The following is a 20432-nucleotide window of genomic DNA, read 5'->3' as shown; positions in this document are numbered from 1 at the left end:
CTTACATATCAACATGTATAAAGCCTACTTGCTTTCCTATACAATATTACTTTTCTTAAATATTTTTTTTAATCAACTTGCATGTGGACTCCTGATCAACATTTCAGAACAAAATGCTGAAAGCTTCCTGTTAGCATTAGCTCACCTTCATCAGCCTCAATTCCCTTCATCCCTAGCTTTCCTTGTTGCAAACCTCTTCTTCACTACATCTTGTTTGACCTAAAGCTGAACATTTAGGTACCTATAGATTTAAACAATGAGTTTTCTGGACACAAAACATGTGATGGGGTTTAAAAATGTCAGCATTTGGATAGAAACATAGACATGAATTCATGTCCACAGTAAAAAGGAAAATCTAGTGAACAACTGCCCTGCAGAGTTGAATATCTGATTTGGCAAAAGTTGGCACACACAGAAATGACCTGGTGTATGCATCCTTTTTCTATTTTTATATCTACTACTGAGAATAAGGTGACAATAAATGGGACAGAACAAAAATCTTATTAGAAAAGTTAAGTTCTAAGCAGCCTTAATCAATATCAGAAAATTATATAATCAAATACGATCCAATTTCCCTCTAATCAAGACTACTAAGAAGTGATTTCTAATTATTTAGAGATAAGTATTCCTTCAGTGCTTTTTTCATTAAAACCAGACTGCAATCATTTCCTTGGTGTATTTTGCGCCCCCACCCCCTGCTCATATTTTGTTGTGGGTTGTTTTTTTTTTTCATATTCTAATTACATAAATCCTTTTGCTAGAACAAATGAAAAACACTAGCAAATTTATCCTCTTCTTGGAACTACAAGATCTCAACATCTAGGGGCTTAATCTTCTTATTCGTAAAGAGAATACATGGATGAATACATTATTCATAATGAAAAGAGATTTTTTTACTCTGTTTATTTCTTCTAGAAATCAGCATCAATGACAAGGAGGAAACAGAGGTGATGCTGGCCACTGGACAGTAAACGCAGTAGAGTGGAGCTCTCATACTCACCAAGTTGACAGGACTGCTGACATTGCTGTTCATCAACGCCACCAACCCATTCACAAGATCACTATAAAAAGGGAAGAACAGATTGAGGCAATTTCCACTTCCCTATAAATAATATTATTGTCTAAAAAGAGACCTGCTTCCTCAGAGCTCCAGTAAGGCAGATCAGGCAGCTGAGTGAGGAATGCTGAAATCAGATTTACAGTGTATAATTCAATGGGTGTATGTTTTCTCGGCTGCTTGTTCTACAGTCATTCTTGTAAGGTATATTGAACTGGAGATTAGTTTGAAAGGGTGATTATCTTTGGAATGCACTGGATATAGTTTATCTGAACATATGAAAGAATACATAAAAATATCAAGATACTAAAAAACAATACTTCCTTTTCTCTCTGGTACTCAAGCATATTTAGAGGCCCATTTCCAACACATTTCAAACAGAATAGGGTAAGTTGTAAGACTTCGCAGTTTCTTGTTTGAACTATCTTCTCGCTTTCAGAAACTCTTAGACCACGTTTGTTAACAAACCAGTATTTTGGTGTTACCTTCCCCCAGCAAAATAACCCTAGGTTATTTTGGGTTATCAGCAACAAACTTATCCACTCATCCCTGGACATACACATCCAGGTCCTTTTCATTATGACTTATAATTAGGAAAGGAGTGGATACTTTAAACTGATGGGGTTTCTGTAGCGTCTATCATCACTGTTATTACTTTCAGCAGAGGGAAAGAACATTTCCAAGTGGAGAATGATTAAAACAACCCAGAAGGCTGGCACGGAAGTTCAGCTAGCACAACAGAACAAAAGATTCTGAGGAACCGATTCACTTTTTCAGTGAAAGTACGTCCTGGCCTTGCTTACACTGCAAATATTAGCTACAGCAATACCCCCTCAACTGGTTCCTACCCGCAGCAGGGGACACATGCATGTGAAGCACACACACTGACCACGGATCCCCCGAAGACACAAGGTGGCACTATTGCATTACAGTGCAAGGACTGACAAACTGCTCAGACTTAAAGCAGCATTCAAAATTTTCCTACTCGGTTATTTGCTGTCCCTTGAAGGGAAGAACACAATATTTTAATTCAAAGTTCTAAATCCACTAAAGTTTTGTTTCTTGGTATTTTTAGAAACGTCTCTGCCTCCTTTCTGAAAGTAAAGCTGGCCTAAGAATGAACATAATTTCTTTGACTAAAATGCACATGCATACAAACCTGGCCAAGCTCAAAGAAGCACCAAGGGAAGTAAATATCAGAGAGCACAAATAAGGCTTACCTGACATACTGGAAAGCTCTCGTCTGAGTTCCAGGTCCATAGACCTAAAACCAGACGAAAATTAGAAAAGTTACATAAATATGAAAGTCCTCTCAAGTCCAATTATCTTTTCCTCACTGCTCTAGACAAACATCGCAAGGAGACACACCTGAGACACAAGCTCAGTGTTGCAGGAATGGAAAAAGATGTGCTTGCAGAACCTTTGGCAATGAATCAGTTCTTTGGAGGTCTTTTTCCTCTTGGATGTATCTCCATTAAACATACACTTAAGCATTTCATCAACCAGAACTCTGGATGTAGGAAACATTCTCAGGGATGTAGGACAGAGCAATGCTTTGTCCTCTCCTGAAACACTGAAAGATGCTGCAGCACGCACTCAGCCAGAAAAGAGTGCCAAATATTTAAAGCAAACCTCAGAATACCAACATGTGGTTATAATGAGCAATTTTTATTTGCTCATTATCAACAGATAACTTCAAAGAGACCACCAAATGTGAGTGGTCTCTAAAAAAATTGTCAAGAAAAAATAGCACTGTAAGCCTTTAAAGGAATCAGAACAAAAAAAAAAATCATCACATGGCTCTCTAAATATTACTATTTGGGGAAATGGGAAGTAAAATAATTTCTAGTGGCTAGAACTTTTGAGTAAGCAAGTTGTTCAAAAGATTCAAAAATTCAAGTTCAAAACAGATATTAAAACATACCTAAAGTGTACATAATGGTATCAGATAACATTCATTTTTTTCACAGCTTAGTTGCGTGCAGTGCTTAAAATCCCTAGAACGTGAATACTTAAATTCTGAAAGTTATCAGTAGGCATATTTAAGTGGGAAAACACTTAAGTGGGGACATACACATCTTACCACTGATCTGCTACAACAGAAAAGCTTTTTGGAAGGACAGACTAGAAAGTACGTTTTTTTTCTAGCAGACAGGAAAAACAATACAATTGGTATACACAGAATCATAGACTTGTCTGGGTTGGAAGGGACCTTTAAAGGTCATCTAGTCCAACTCCCCTGCAGTGAGCAGGGACATCTTCAACTAGATCAGGGTGCTCAGAGCCCCGTCCAACCTGACCTTGAATGTTTCTAGGGATGGGGCATCTACCACCTCCCTGGGCAACCTGTGCCAGTGTCTCACCCTTCTCATTGTAAAAAATTTCTTCCTTAAATCTAGTCTGGATCTACCCTCTTTTAGTTTAAAACTGTTACCCCTTGTCCTATCACTACAGGCCCTACATGCCATCACCTGTCACTTAGTAAACCTGTTGCTCTCTGAGGCAGATTCAGAACCAAAAGAGCTTCACATTTCAGTAAGCATTGGGTAAGATGAGGGGTTTAAGAGTTTAAACTGATTCTGAGAGAAATGCGCCAGAAGAGCACAGTGACAGCCTGACAGCCTCTCAAAGCAAACAGGAAGACAATTTTATGTACGTATAGAGTTTCCTGCTTGTCTTCTTTTAGCTTGTGGGATAAGTTTTACATAACTAAGTCATTTGTGCATTCCTTGGTCTTGACTCTTCAATACTCTGTCCAGTTTCAGATTTTTCTCTACAAGAATCACAGCAGTGGAAGTTGCTACAAAACTCATCCTTTTCCTCCTTGGATTACATGCTCCTTCCTAGAGGAATTCCTGGATGAATTCTTTCTAGAGTCCCCAGCAGAAGGAATGCTATCTCAATCTCAAGATAGCTGCTCTGTGGAGGTACTTCGCAACAGACTTAGTTATTTAGCAGCAGACTTCCTGGCACTTCACTCTTCTAATCCAGGCAATATTATCAAATATTTGTATGAACCTTCTGTTGTATGTCACAAAAACTGTAAATGTTTCCATGACCTCACAACTGATCTCAGATTTCAAACTACTTCTCCCTCTTTCAGGATGTCTCCTCATTTATTTTACATATTCTAATTATTTTATAATAGTAAAGTAAACAGAATCAGGGCATAGGTCAGGCACTGTCTGTGTTGCTACATTACCAGCGTCTTTGGCAGAGTATTGGCTTGTGACAGCTCTTGCTCTCCCAGACAATGTTGTGATGTTGCTTAAGCTCTATCAAGAGCCAATGACCATTCACAGCAGACAGTTTGGATATGGCCATTTGTTTCAGCAGGAAAATTTAGCTGCATAGATGTGGGCCATGCCACATGGCGATGCCACTAACACACGATGTGTTAGTAAATAAAGGCCTGAAGGCCTTTATTAGTTAGTTAAAGGCCTTTAACATTACAGGAGCTTTTTAGGCTGATCTCCGAGCTTGCAAAAAGACATTTAGATGTCTAACTTCCAAAAAGGGTTCAGAGAAAGCTCCTCAATGGAAGAAGTACCAAAATATGATTCTGTAAACCTTGTCATGCCACGTTCCCATAGATGAGTTGCGACAGACAGAGATTCAAGTTCAGGATGACTAAAACACTTTCTCAGATCACAACTGGTAGCCTTGTTTCTCTCTGGTAGAGGAATACTGATACCATCAACTGAGCATATCTTTTCATATATAATTCTATATGCTTGAGCTTGATACACTGGTAGATTTGATTTTTCAGAGGGCAGGGGGGGGAAACTCAGTGTTTTCTAAAATCTACCCTCCTTCATATCACATGAGGATAGGATATAAAGACAAATAACTCTTCGTGTCCCTGAGAGGTCATTACTTACTGTTAGTGGTTCTCCCTGGAGAGCTTGTAGGATAAAATTACTGACAACTCTACCATCGTTCATATGCATTCGAGGACCAAAGGTATTGAATATTCTGGCAACCCTCACTTCAACTCCTTCCTGTAGGCAAAGACAAAAGAATTGTTACTGCCTTAGTAAGACTGTTTTTCTTCCTAAAAGTGCAAATTAACTCTCCTCTGTGCAAAAGCTTTCTTAAGAATCCCTCTCACAGCTTTAACAAGCATTGTTTTCTCACCATTAAACACTTCTAACTTCTCATGTATGCTACTGGAAACCATAGTGCATACAGCAAGGTAATTGATAGTAGTTCTCAGTATTTGTAATGCAAGCAGCTGATGTTTTCAGCACATGCATTGCCTTCAAACGAGAACTTTTATGATTTTTCAATAGTACCCTTCCAACAACAACTTATTTCACCTGGGACTTTTCTGCATTTTTTGTGCATAAGTGAAGTCTCACAAACACCAGATACAGTATCAAGGTAGCATGTCCAAAGATTAGAAAAGTTGAACACTTCAGATAAGTATCTTCACCAATGTTATAAAGTAAGTGGCTTTGCAACCACAGCCACAATGTTTCTTAGCTCCCTGCTACTTATTAAACTGTGTAAATGCATGTATTAACAACCCAGGTCTCTTCAACGGCTTAGCTTTTTTCCCAAGAAATGTTTCCACCATTCCCAGAAGTCCTTTCTGGAGGATATTTTGCAAATCTTCAAAGCAAAATGCAAAAAATATGTGAAATTGCAAACTGTCCGGACAAAACATTTTAACACTGAGAGGCTGCAGACTAAAGTTATCTCTCTCTAGGTATTTTCTGTTTATTGGCACTTACTCATTCGGGCAAGCCACAGTTCATGATAAAGCCTACAAGAAGGATGCTTGGTATTTGTGAGCTGAAGCATGCATTTGGCTCCTGATGAGTTCAGAGCAGTGTGGTATGCTATAAACAGGTAGATGCTACCATGTGAGAGTGATAGCCGCTAGGCAGGGAGCAAGATGCCAACTTCAGCCCAGGCCTATGCACCCTTTTTCTCGGAAGTAAACGTAACTTTAAGTACAAGAGAAACTTGCAAGAAAATCTGACCTTCTCTCTTGAGTCTCCAAGTGATTCATAAACAAATTAATCTTCAAAGAAGTTTTGGGAAAGCAACAGCATTAGCTTTTTACAGAGAGAGTGAGAGAGGCAAAAGGCACGTTTAACACTAGCTATTACTTGGTGTTGAGAAATGGGAAACTCTTAATAGCATAGATAAAGCCCAACACTTCCTAGTATGGAGAAGGCCAAACAACATCCAGTTCTGTTTAATTGTAGGTAAGGTTTCAGTCGCCACGATCAAACGTTTATACTGGCAACTAAATTGTAAGCTAACAGTAACCAGGGAGGTAACTATTGTGCCATAGGAAAAGCTACAGCCTTGGGCCTTTGTCACACAACAAGCTTGCATCCACACCAGAGCCAAAAAACAACCTCACAACATCCCACTTGTCCCTGCTGAGAGACCCTAGAAAGAGCAGAAGTCCCTTACCATGCAAAATGCATCAGTTGGGAATATACTCCCTACAAAAAAGCACGGTAGTGTAACATGTCAAACACATACTTCCAGCAGCATATTACAGAGCCATTCCCAATGCCTTCATTATATGTAGAAATATATACTATAATAGAGTTTCTCCTTCTTTCATTTTGCCCAGCACTCTGTCTTGAAAAGGACACTGACTCCTTCAGGGAGGGACTGTATTTCGTGTGGGCTTTACAGAGATTGCCACTAGTAACAAGTACAGAAAATGAGGCACTTGGAGGCTAGTACTCAAGGTAAAAATAACTCATTAAACAATGCCGACCAAAAAGCCTCTCTTGTACTGCACAAGCTACAGCAGCAGCCTTGTTTTCCGGTATTGGCTGGAAAATAGCATGAGATCTAGAAAAGAAAAACAACACTTTCTCTATAGGAACTTACTCATAGCCACAGTGAATCCAGTATTTCTTCTCCCTTTTATTTATTCCCTCCCCCCACTGTAATGTTGTCTTTTAAAATGAGTAACTTTTTATTTATAGTGTCATCTAGAAAAGCTTTTCTCTGCAGCCTACTGCTTTGAAAAATCTGGTTTTTGTGCAGCTGAATTTTCATTTGTGCCTGTATAACTAGGATCTATCTCCTCAAAAGAAACTTCCACAGACAAAGAGATTTTGGAGTCAGTAACTTAAAAATTGTCCTAAGTTTCCTTTCATCATTTCATTAACATCTCCTTTGAACTGATCCTTTTTGCCTGTTGAGTAACTCCTTTTTGTATTAACTGCCTACGAATACTTATGGTACACTCTTACCTATGTCCTCTTACTCTGAATATCAACAACAACACATTAATTGTGATGAGTGCCTCCACTGTATTCCCATTAGCAAAGCCAAATACTTCCCCAGATTTGTGCCAGTAAGTCATGTACAATATTTTATTATATTGTATTCTCTGCTAAAGAAAGAAGAAAAACTTCTTCGACCCACTTTTATCCTGCTAAACAAAAGAGAGCTTGAGACTAATCCCTGACACTAAGATCAAACGTGATCAACTGCCTTCTGTCCTCACAGTTTAAGACTATGTCTTCCTATAGCAGATTAATCAGAGAGAAAGTTCCTTAAGCAATCCAAAAAAGAGCCCAGAAGCAAGCTAATAAAATGCAGCATTGTGGGCTATCAAAACACTTCAGCTCACTCTATTCTTTACCAGTATTGACATGTTCACAGAGACCGTGCCTGTACAGAAAGAGAGGGAGAACAGAAAAAATGCAAGAAAGATTGTTATGGCTTACAGAGATACCTCCTCTGAATAAATACCCAGACTATTCTATAGCTGTCAGTCAATAAATAGTGTTTGTTTCAATAAATAGCAGTTTCCCCTGCAAAACAAACTTGTCCATGGTCTTCAGCATGAGCCTTTGCCACTTAGTTCTAGAGCTCCCTACTCCAGAAAGTTATCAAGGATGCTAAGATAACATCTTAATTTAAAAAGAAATATTTTAATTTTATAAGCCTTTTAAGAAAAGATGCCGCCTTGTGTTGACTGTCTCAGAAAATAGATCAATACAGAACACAACTCAAATGTCAAGAAGTTCTTTTAACTGAAACAGCTTGAACATATGCTGTGGCTGTAATTCATAAGGATATCTATCAGGCAAGCTTCTCTTACTCATTAACAGTGCTTCTTTCTTTTTAAAGTCTGTGTATCTATCTGAACAGCGAGCATGAATTAGACCTCCCTGCATACAAAATCAGGAAAGGCAAAGCTGCAATTGTCTGCTCTCCAGCAGACAACTGGATTCAAAAAATTTGCTAGGGAAAGCCCAGACAGTCCCACAACTATCACTGTGACCTGATACAAGTCTTTATCAATGTTTCAGCTAAAATTACTAACACTGTTGCCTGCATCCCTTGCTTTTTAGTCACTTTCTTACCAATACACATTTTTTCCCATGTGTTTCAGAGATCATTAACTAACTCTCAAAATTCTTCCCCAACACCTGGATTGTAACCACAGCACAATTACTAGCACAGTGTTCACCAGGATTCATCTGTGACGTGTTTAAGCTACAATACTCTACACTGAGACTTCGTCCAGAGAATTTTATAGATATGTACTGCCTATGGTATAAGCAAAATGAGATTAATTCACAGTTATTAATAGATTTCAAAATTGCTTTGCAAAAGTAATGATGCTGAGATCTGAATTTCCTAAATAGTAAAGCTGTTTATAAGCTAGGAAGGACAATCACAATCATCTGACTCTGCTTTTGGCATAATGCGGGTCCCTGAACATGACCAAGGCACACCTCCAGTACTCTTATCTTACAGTTGAAATATTACCACTCTTATAGTTCAATGCTTCCCAGACTAGAGAAGCTACAACTTCACTTTGAGGTCTCTTCATACCATTATTTATACCTCCCTGCTAAAAGTGCCCTATTTCTAGCACTTGCCTCAGCTTGCATACCTCTTGTACGTACTGTACATGGCCAATGGAAACAGCCACAGCCCTGTTCCACCAACACTTGAACAGGAGACATTGGCATTGGGAAGCTGATGTGTAACCACTTCAGTGCATCTATGTCTGAATTATAAGGATTTCCCCTTCAGACTGTGATTTTAACTTCAGTAATTTATTGTACAATGTGGCTTCTGAACATGAGGTGGCAGACAACATGAGTGCAATACTCAGTGAATGAGAGCTGTATCTCAGCTTACAGTAAGTTTCCAATAAGGGTCAGATATACATGCAAACAAACAACAATCTATACTCCAAATTTTAGTTATCTGCATAATGGAGAGTTCTGTAGACCCATACTCATGAATTAGTGTAACAATGACAGTTACAGGTGAAAGAAAATGCCTTACCAGTGCTTTTAGAGCAATGGTGGCTGTATGAGGAGGACGTATCTTATAGCCAAAAATAAGAGGTGTAACAAATTGAAAAGAACATCAGAAACAACACACACTTTGCAACAAAAGTTGAATGCTGCTATGGATATATTCTTACTCAAACACTGACTGAACTTATTGAAGTGAATCAATTTCCAAAGAAAGTTTAAAGTCTTCATGACTTCAAAACTCAATTTGCACCACAGTGCAGCAATATTAAAACCAAAGAACTAAGTTCTCCAGTTACCTGAGGGAAATCAGAAGAGATGATGTCTTAGAGAACAGCAAGGAAAGAAAAAGAACAAAACTAGAGCACAGAAACTATGGAAAGTATTCAGACTTTTCTTGGGAAACTGCCTCTATTTTTTTAGTCCATGGCTTTGATAATCATTGAAATACAGTCTTCTAACCTTTTGTATGGTACAAGGTTATTTTGCAATTGTTAACAGCACAGACCGTGTACAAACAGTAAAGATACTATAGCATTAGCAAAACCATTGTGTCTGAATATGGGCCAGAAGACCTGACATTTTTTTTCTGCTTTATTTTCATATAATTTGGAAAAAGTGTTGCTCCGCTGACAGAAGAAAGCCTCCTATTATATCCATGCTATGTTTATATCAGGAAGCACCGACAACTCAGATAAAAGAATGCAATTTAGAAACAGATACCTATATAATAAAACTTTCCACTTACAGAGAGGCTCCTATTACTAATGTCCCAGTGAAACAACAGGTTGCACTTTTAGAATACTGACTCAGTTACTGCAGTGCTCTCCTCCCCTTTTCATCCCACTTCCTCCAACCGAATGTTAGCAACAGATAGCTTTGGAAAACTATACGCCCCTTCTGCATTTGCACAGGACCAAACACAATGTTTTGGTTCGTGTGCAGAGCTCCTACATAGCAAAAAAAAAAAATTACTACAGACAGCTCTAACAAGTCATTAGAAAGTGTGCAGATCTATTAATCCAATAGCGCAGAGAATACGTACCAGCAGGTTTTAGAAAATGGCAGAAGCACCAGGACTGTACAAGGTTAACTGGAACAAGCCAGTTTCAAAAGCTTAGCATTATTTAATCTCTAAATTATTACAGTTTGCAGGACTTAACTTTATTGAACTGTGGGGAAGGATTTTTATCTGTGGTTTCTCTCTTCCAAAGTATAAAAGCCTGTTTGTGAACCACGCAGTTACAGCGGTTGAAAGCAGCAGAGTTTCCTCTTTCAAAGTGGAGCCAGTTAATCAAGAAGATAAATGTGACTAACAACAAACAGTACTTGAAATTTTCAATGGAATTGCCACATTTATTGAGAATATTAATATAATTGTGAGTGTGTGACCTCTCAGACTTTGCAGAGGAAAGGAACTGCAGACGATTTTTTTCTTTTCTTTCTGAATTTCATTGACTTGTATAATAACTCAGATGGGACACCAGTTGCAGTGTCGACACCTGCACTTCAGGGGTTTCAACGCCTCTCAGTCGGCAGTGAGAGGGGCTGTAGCATCTCAACTACCTTACAGGCAGCATCCAACGTGTCTGACTGCCTGTAGCATCTTACAGACTCCCCTCTCCCACCTTTGCCTCGCTAATATTCCTGGACGTAAAACTCCTCTGCATGGCTTCTAAAAAGCTAAATGGATCCATGACAGCTCTTATCACTACAATTTAGCTTTGGCCTGGTATCAATCCAACAGTAACGACCATCTGTGTCATTAAAGGACTGTTGTCTGGGCTTTTGACTATTGCCCTGAGGAGATGCAGTGCTTCCTTTTCTCCCCCTGTGCTGTTAGAACCATGAATTATTCAATTCCATTCTTCCACAAAAAGCATCAACTCTGCATCTTTTCTTCAGCAAACTGCTACCAAACTTCATGTGACAACACCAAAAAAGAATACTGCATGCTTAAACAGAATCTATATTGAATATCAAGGAAAGAAAACAATGAGCAATAATTAGAGAATACAGGATAAACTCCCAAAAGACATTAAAGCAAACTGCTTTAATTCAACATTGCTATTTGCTGTCTATCTAATTACTCAATAACTACCTGGTTATTCGCTATTCAATGCCTTTTCAGTTGCAATTCAATCAACAGTTTTCATCACCCCTACATTTTACATCAAGGCTTTTTATGATTACTGAAGCCAACTCAATTTGTGAATTAAAGATCAGGGGAAAGTACAACTCAATTTAAAACAAAAAGTCAGCCTCGTGTTGCAATTGCAATGCACTGCTATATTTCACTAATTTCGTCATCAGTTTGCACATGTTATTCTTTCACATTAATATAATAAAATTCAACTCTAACATGTCTTTCCTGTCTTGTGTTACCTATTAAGATTTTTGGCACCTTGAATCTTCAGTACTGGTTAGAGAATATTCTATAATGCAGAGCATAACAGTTGTCCGCTTAAAGAAGGTTATACTTAATATTTGATTATAATAACTCAATTCACTCCTACATGCTTAGAAAGGCATCCAGTGGAATTCTTAATTGGAAGCCATTCTAAGGCAACTTGAAAACCATCATATCCCATCATGTACCACTAAGCCCATTTGCTACCACTGAAGGTTGCAGAGTCACACAGTTGGTATGAAAAAAAGGATGAAGAAAGTGGAAGGAGACAAAAATTTTCCCTGCAACTTTCCATGGTGATCTGAAGTGTTGCTTCAGCTCTGGAGAATTTCCTTACAGATCAATGCTATAAGAGGAGAAATTAAATCTAGCTCAGAAAACACTCTGAATATGCTAAGCATTTAAAATGCTGTGTATTTATATTTACGACATGGCTATGCAAACACACCAGATTCCTGCCGTGAAGGTAGTGTCGGTAGTGTCAGATTCTGACTAGTATTTAAATTAAGCCAGAGTTGGAATGTACATGAATACTTGGATTTCCAGGCAGCTCCATAATTCCAATGGCAATTTTTTAAACAGTTAAATGCATACTGAAGGGCAACTCCTGAACAAAGCAAAAAATTCACACTGCAGTACTATGTGCTGAAACTCCCTTCCAACCTCTTTATACCCCCTGGCACCTGTATGTTTTCTCTGCCTATGTATGTCCAGAAAGACCTTACTTGCATTTGGAAAATGCTGTTCATTTTGGAAAATGGTGGTATTACCTTATCTAGTAAAATAGCAGTTGCGTGGAGGAGAAAAATTACTAGCTGTGCAATTGTATCACATCTATAGCAAGTCACACACCTGTATATGAAGTTTATGCAAAAAAGCACTTTGGAAGGACAGGAAGGGTAGGCAGAATAGTAATAAAGGTAAGAGTACAGAATGGAAAAGCAAACAGACTGACAAGCTGTTATTATAAGAAAGTCTCAAAACTGTGCCTTCTATCTTATTAAGGCGATTGAATGAACTGAAAAAGGCTTTCCAGAAGAGAGTGCTAGTAAGCACTAAAATAGAGCTGAAGAAAAGGGAATTACGAAGAAGCCTAAATCAGAGGATGCAACTTAGTTCCCAGATGAACAGGGCAAGGAACTAAAGCTTCATGTGGCTTGAGAAAAGTTCCAGAAGCAGATACTTCCACTCACACTGAGGAGCATGGCTGACCTACGCTCCCACATGAATTTATAGAGGGAGAGCTGCTCCCAGAAGCCTATAGCAAATACCCTCTCAAACCACACATTCAGGTGTCTCACATGGGATGAGATGAACTTGTGTACAGGCTTCAAATTTGTGAGCCCTGCATTTCTCCTTCAAATATTTCACTCCCCACCTCTCCTTTCAAGCAGATGCTTATATATTACTGAATGCTGCTACTGCCCTGGCACCAGGGAGTACTGCTGGGTTTGTTTAAAGACAGCAGTTGTAAAGAGGAGATAAAGTGAAAAAAATGCTTAATTCACAGAGTCAAAATAAGTGAACAGATCAACATTGCCAGCAGAAAAGACTACACCAAAAAGGTCTTGGTCAGGACAAGCTGCTGAGGAACTCTGACAGCTGTGAGTAAAGAGTCATCTTTGATTATATTGAAGAACTGTTCTGATTCAAACAGCCTATCTGGAAGTATAATGTAAATGTTAATTTTTATTTTATATTTTTTGGAAACACGATTAGGTATTTAAGGTACCTAACAATGTGCATGATCATGGAAACGACAGAAAAAACACAGAAATAAGTTTGCTTGTTTCTTTCATTTATTGAAGCTGAGAAGATTCTGGAAATACTTTAGCCTGAAATGCTGTAAATCCAATTGTTTTGGGCGAGGTCACTCCTGTCTGAAAACCCTCTTAAAAGCACAATACTTTTTTTCATAGCAGAAGTCAGACCTTTCCAGTAACAAAAGATAATGTTTCCTCCACTAATAACAGCGTACCATCTCAACTCTGAAAAAACCCAGTGTTTCTGAATATACGTCAATGTAGGACAAGCTTGGGCAGATTTCACTAGCCCATAATTAAGTACAATAAATATCTCACAGAGCTGCCCCTAGGACAGAGAACTCATTTGCATCATGAGTTTTCATTTAATGTATGTGTGCACCGCAGTTCCAACTTACAAACCTTTACTATCTTTTGTAAATCCTGCATAAAATTTACAGGATAGTATCAGGACTCATCCCGTATCTTTAAGATACAGCCCATGATTTTCAAAATTACCTACGTTCTTGCCCTTCTAAAAGAATACTGCAGTGTGTACCACAAACTTGCAAAAAATTCAATACCCTCCAGCACAAGAATTTCTCATCAAAACTACAATTTTCAACTGCGAATGGATTTCCAGACCCACAAGGAATATTTTGCTACAGTGAAGTACAGAAGACGTCATCCTGAACAAAAGCAGTACCACAGTATTGGACCTTAAATGATTTAAAAGAGAACAAAGGAGACACAAACCTCTGACTTCTCTGTCTGGCAGAAGAGATAAGAGAAAATTACTACAACCTCTGTACTAAAATACCATCCCTAAAATCTTACTGTTTAATTCTGTTTTCAAGGTTTTTAAAAGCACTTAGTATTTTGTCACTTAAAGGTTTAAAATTCTACAGAATATATATTTGATTTATACCTTTGTATAATAAGGCTGCAAACACGAAGAAATAGTGATATGATTTTCTTTAGTGTGCCACATTTTCTAATTGAATGTTCTCCCACAGACCAGCTGAACAGCAATTAAATAAGATAAGATTCACACACAGGTACAGAGTTGATGCTGGGTTAATTAATGATGAGTTTCTACTTGTTGATTATAAAACACATGGAAACTGGCATGTATCACTTCGCAACCATATTTTAAATGGCATTTTTATCCTCATGTTACTGTGTTTGTCTAAAAAAGTGCATTACATCAGTAAGTATTCATATCTTTCACTAAAGGCTGTATTTATACCTGCATAGTTTTAAGACATTTCTGAAGTGATTAAAAATACATTGCTCCTATATGGGTACTCATTAAAGAACTTCCTCATTTTTACCTGTATATTCTGATTACAACTATGCTCATTAAACATTACACATTTATCAGTTATGGCTCTATTCAGCAAAGCACCTCTCAGCACAAGACCAACTTAAAACTACTCTTATCTGGCTCCCAAATTAGTAAGGTCATCTCAGTTTAATTTGTCTAAAAAACTATTTACATGAAAGACATAATATGTCTATCAAGAAAAATAAACCACATTTTCTTGAAGAACACTGCTCATCTGAAAAAACACAACAGATGGGAGCAATAAAACTTTTGCATTAAGTAAAACAGATTTTGCAGCTACGATATGAATGCTCCTACTCAAGACATTCTCTTTTGCCCTCCTACCTCTAAATACACATATTCCAGTTCTGCGATACATTTGGCCTTCATAATTACAGAAAATCCACTGAATCTGATACAAGTTTAATACCTGCTTCATGTATGCATAGCACATGGTCTCTGCAACCCGCTTTCCTTCATCATAGCAGGCTCTTGGACCTATTGGATTCACGTGGCCCCAGTAATCCTCATTTTGAGGGTGAACTTCAGGATCTAGGGGGGAAAAAAAAAAACCGAACATCTTAAAAGATCTTCTATCAAAAAGGTGAGTATATATAACAAATCTTTCAGTAGATCACTGGTATATAGTTTATCAGCTTCTGTCTGAACTATGAATTTAAAAAAATATTAAGTTTCAACACCATTCCTTGTAAGTGTATTCAATAGAGCCATGAAAATGACAGTTATGGAAGATGTGAGAGTCTGGTAATGTAACTAAGTACAAGCAAAAATCAGCCATCATCTGCTTTCACCTAGAAGAGTGTGCAACTGAGGGTTAAATTCAACTCTTCTCTGCAAAGACAGACTACATCAAGGGCACAAATAAGACTCTTATCTAAAGTAATTCAGAGGAAATATTATAGGTTATGTAGGCAGCACTTTTTATTGTATTTGGAAAAAAAAAGAAAGTAAAGCATCTTCAAGCTTTATAAAATAAGAAACAATGAAAGAAAAATGGACCAAATGGAGAAGTACTGCATTTCTTAAAGAACAAGTGATGTACCGCAATATACTTGCTATGTTTCTTTTGTTTTATCCTAAGCATTTTTACTAGCTGTAGGCACAGACAATTAGGTTAGACAATCTTTTCATTCGATCCAGTACAAAAGTTCCTGATGCAGAAAAAAACACCAATGAAAAAGCTCCTAGGAAGCTCTGTGTGTGCCCACTTTATATGCTTGAAACTTACTTTGTTAAACACTCACTTTGTTACATTTCCCCACTTTGCTACCTGTGCCGACCTACTGAGTTTGAAGTTTGGGTAAGTTACTACTAAACTTTCAAGTGTTACAGATTAATTTTTGAAACTTTGATGTTCGGTTCTGATTAATCGTTCTAGTTTCTACGCTGCTCACGGACATGATTACAGATGAATTCGTGCCATGAGAGCCACAGAGCAATGGTAAACGCAGAGAGGTTTTACATTACAATATCATGTAGCATTCTTAAAAAGGCCCCAGAAGGTGCTGTGATCTTGAAGGTCACTTCAGTTTCTGACTCCTTTCTGGCAGAGGAAGCCCTACGAAACACTTGGAAATTCTCTATACAACACTGCTTTGAGAACTCCTTTTGAAACAGCTAACGGGTATTTTCTGACTTTATTTTCTGACGATTATTTTTTAGCCAAATGACTTTGTGACTTTTTCTGTTTAGTCAGAGTATGATGTGAATAGACTCTCTCCACTGGCTCTACTGACACAACAAAGCCTGATAATGGGAGTTTCAAGTTTTACACTTCAGCAGGAAGATTTGCAGCAGGGCAATGAGGATCCAAAACTTGGGGGTTTTTTGCCTGTTGGTCCCCTGCTCCAGGAGGGAATTTTTTTCAATTATAGAAGAGTCCTTGGGGCTACCATTTTTCTCTGTGGAGCATGTCCGTGGATAATCAAAGGCAAGGGACAAAAGCTGCTTATTTGGTTGCCTGGTCATCTTAGTGGATCTCTTGCTTGGGTATTTACTTTAAGCCTTCTTAACTGAAGTTGTTCCACCAAAAGTGTACTCCTTGAGGTATGTTCTTTGTCCTTCCTCACTTCTTCCTCCCAAAGCTTCATATCTTGTTACAGAGATGAGTATTTTTTGACTGTTTTTTAAAGCCTGGAGTCTCACAACTACTAATGTTGAGCAGGTGACCGTGCCTGCATAACTCCATTAACCTTGCAACACTGCTATTATCAATCAGGCAAGAGTTCACAACTGCAGGAAGCTTCTCTAGCAGGCACACGGTCCGTCATACACCCCAAGGAAGTACTAAAGAGTCTCGTTTCATCCAGCTAGCAGTTCTATCAAGTCAGTCTCTCACTACTTCACTTCTTAGTAACAGCAAAAGGAAGGAGGAGAGACACGTCACCATTGCTCAATATTATGTTTTAAGAGACACCGCAATGGCACGCATGCACAATCACTATTTTCTTAGCTTGGAGGTTATATCCTTGTCTCTTGCACTGTGCTGCACACACCAGGGCAATTGCTAAATCATAACAATACAATTCATATACACACTGTGAAGACAGAAGCAGATCTGCTACTGAAATTACCTTTTTTCACAGGTTTTCATGATGGCATCTGGATTTTAATCAGAGTTCAACACTCAAAACTCCCTCCACAAGCCGTTTTGAAAGAAAAGCCATAAACTAAGACACAGGAAAGTTACAAAGTCTGAGCCTCCTTCCACCACTCTGACTAGGGATTTAAAGCAACAACTAATGCCGAAGCTTTAAGCTATGAGAAGTACTCAAGCTAAGACAGTAATGAAAATCTATCAATCATCCAACAAAAGGTTTGTAAATACCCTTTTACACAGTCACATCTCAAGAGTTCTAAATACTGTTTTATCCTTCTTACCTCCATATACCTCTGATGTAGAGGCCAGCAGCAGCCGCGCTCCAACACGTTTGGCTAACCCTAATTTTTGGGCAAGGAAAGAACATAATTAGACCAAGTTCAAGAATCTTTCAGTCACATTAACTGCTTTAGAGTGATCCTATTTTACAAGTTTTCAAAGAGAATTTCACTTCTCTCACTAGATAAATCTAGCTGTAAATCACATCCATAGCTCCCACTCCCAAGCTTGAAGACTTGAGAAACGGCAGAGCAAGCACCCACATGTGCTTTATTCTGTGACTAAAAGTTACACTGAACCAAATACTCAATATATTACAACCTAAATCAAGGCCAAGTAAGCATAAACCATTCCAGTTATGAAACTGGGATCCTGAAACAACACAGCATATTACGATTATCAAAAGTTAAAGATAAGTTACGTAAAGAAACTGATACAAAATGACACATTATAAGACAAAATCAATGATTTTCCCTTTATTATGCCCCTTTAAACAGCCTAGATGATCTTACCCATCACTCAAGATTATTCTGCACTCCATTTCAATGACTTCCTGGCCTTCAAGTTGACATGGCCAATCAAAGAAATCTCTCATATATGCTGCACAACTGTCTGGTAGCTCAATAACTTCTAAATCACTTCATTCTCTCAATTGTACTCACTGGAGTATCACTCAAATGAGAAACTCAGCTGAACTAATGCCCAGCGGGTTTTTTTTTGACTCTTACTAATGCTTAGGATCACTGACACCCAGTTCAAGCTGCAGCATATGCCAAATGGATCAAAGACAGGAGGAAAAAGCAGTGAAGGCTCAAAGCCTTCTTTTCATAGGCCCATTCCCGGCATCAAAACCGATAGACAAAGCTAAAAACGTTGCCTTGTAATTATCTAGCATGAAGGTAGACATTTAACGTTCTTGCAGAATTTGCTAGCCGAGGCACGCACAAGAGGGTGCAGTCCTCTTGATGTCTGGGGTTTACAGAGCCAATGCAGTTCCACCCAGTCCAACGTTTGTTGTGGTGGAAAGGAACAGTCACTCATGGCAAACGTGGGAATGTCCCACAGTCACCAAGGTGAGAAGTGCATCACGGACACAACTTTGCTATAAAAATCCCATGCTCTTAATTAATTGTTCCTATGACTTCTATAATTACTGCTCTGTTATTACTCCATAGCCAAGTTACAGGCATGAAATTCTTGTGCTTTGATAGCTGAGCTTGCACGTTGTCATCTGCTAATATATTTAAAGGAAAAGTACAAAAATCTTCAAAGAGGGGAAAAAATCCCTTATTTTTCTTAAAGAATCAACTTTTAAAAATGTTCAACTCATCTGCTCCATTTTCCTCTCCCTCCACTAACACTGTCCAGGTTATATTATGTCTAACAAAGTCAAGTAAGAAAAAAATTTCCACTTACCCAGCATGTTTAATGTCCCAATAGTGTTGGTCTTTAATGTTTTTATAGGATTGTACATGTAATTTGGAGGAGAAGCAGGAGATGCTAGATGATAGATCTGGTCCACTGCAGAAAAACAGCGGGAACGGAAAGAAAGAATTATTATTTTCCTATGTAACACATTCAATGAGAAAACTTTAGGGTGAAGAAGCAAGTACTTCCTTCTGCATTTCCTAACATTGGAACTCAGCACTTCTAATATTGCTACCTACAGATAATATATATGTATGTATGCAAATCTGTTGTAACACAAAGCAAGACTTACTTTTTAATGAAAAAAACCCTAAAGCATAGTATATATCAACATTATTGACATACATACAGAAGTCTGTCTGCGTTTTGATTCTTCTCACTTGTAAAAATTTTAATTATGAGTACTTCAGAGATCTTTAGAAGCTGCAAAAGTATATGCAACATTCTATTATCCTCAAGTTTTTAAGTGACTAACAGCTTCAGAATATTTTTCTCAAATGGAATCCCAAGCAAAGATGGCAGAAACATTTTTTAATACCAGGAGGAACCTTGTTGAAAAAATATTTTATTTTTATTTGTAAGCCGTTTGTCAATGAAACACTAATGGAATTAGTATCATATTTATGTTTTTTATACATACGCAACTTTTGTCCTTTTTTCCCCTATCTATTGCGTTTGCTCTACTGGTGTTCCATGCTGCACTTTGGACAACGCAGCATTTTAGCTTTATAAAACAAACAAACCAACCCTTGCCAATACAGAGATTCCAGCCTCCCCAGTTAAGAAATATAATTAACCAACACACTAGACCATATCTTGCAATCAGTGAAGGTATACTGATGCCTAACCTAATATAAAATAAGGTAGCTTGGGTACTGGCAACAGATTGCCCAGGTAGTGCAAATCCCAATCTTAACTAATTAAATTTGCTGCATTTCTGTGATTGCAGTATAAACAAACCCAAAGATTCAAATCACCCATAGGAAACAAATATTCCACTCAATAGCAAAACAGAACCTAGTACAAAAAAACTAAACAGTTACACCACTGACATGAGTATAGACTAGGGTCCGTGTGAACCTCATGAAGTTCAACAAGGCCAAGTGCAAGATCCCACACCTGGGCTGGGGAAATCCCAAACATGGATACAGACCGGACGATGAGCGGATTGAGAGCAACCCTGCAGAGAAGGACTTGGGGTTACTGCTGGATGAAAAACGGAATACGAGCTGGCAATGTGTGCTTGCAGCCCAGAAAGCCAACCACATCCTGGGCTGCATCAAAAGAAATGTGGCCACAAGGTCACAG

General features: G+C 38.2%; 1 protein-coding gene across 6 annotated transcripts in view; it reads right to left on the bottom strand.

Annotated features, from left to right (window-relative positions):
• UXS1 (UDP-glucuronate decarboxylase 1) overlaps window positions 1-20432 on the bottom strand; it is a 65459-nt gene that overhangs the window by 5573 nt on the left and 39454 nt on the right. For all 6 annotated transcript variants that reach the window (XM_054204444.1, XM_054204470.1, XM_054204463.1 and 3 more), the window contains 6 exons: window positions 19113-19217; window positions 17699-17758; window positions 15228-15349; window positions 4939-5058; window positions 2278-2321; window positions 1001-1061 (listed from right to left, as the gene is read on the bottom strand). In XM_054204444.1, the coding sequence (XP_054060419.1) occupies window positions 1001-1061; window positions 2278-2321; window positions 4939-5058; window positions 15228-15349; window positions 17699-17758; window positions 19113-19217 (512 nt within the window). The remainder of the gene's footprint in view (window positions 1-1000; window positions 1062-2277; window positions 2322-4938; window positions 5059-15227; window positions 15350-17698; window positions 17759-19112; window positions 19218-20432) is intronic.

The sequence above is a fragment of the Rissa tridactyla genome, chromosome 1, assembly GCF_028500815.1.
Source record: "Rissa tridactyla isolate bRisTri1 chromosome 1, bRisTri1.patW.cur.20221130, whole genome shotgun sequence".
NCBI classification, from domain to species: Eukaryota; Metazoa; Chordata; class Aves; order Charadriiformes; family Laridae; genus Rissa; species Rissa tridactyla.
The sequence above is the reverse complement of the archived record's forward strand: the minus strand, read 5'-3'. Positions and strand labels throughout refer to the sequence as shown.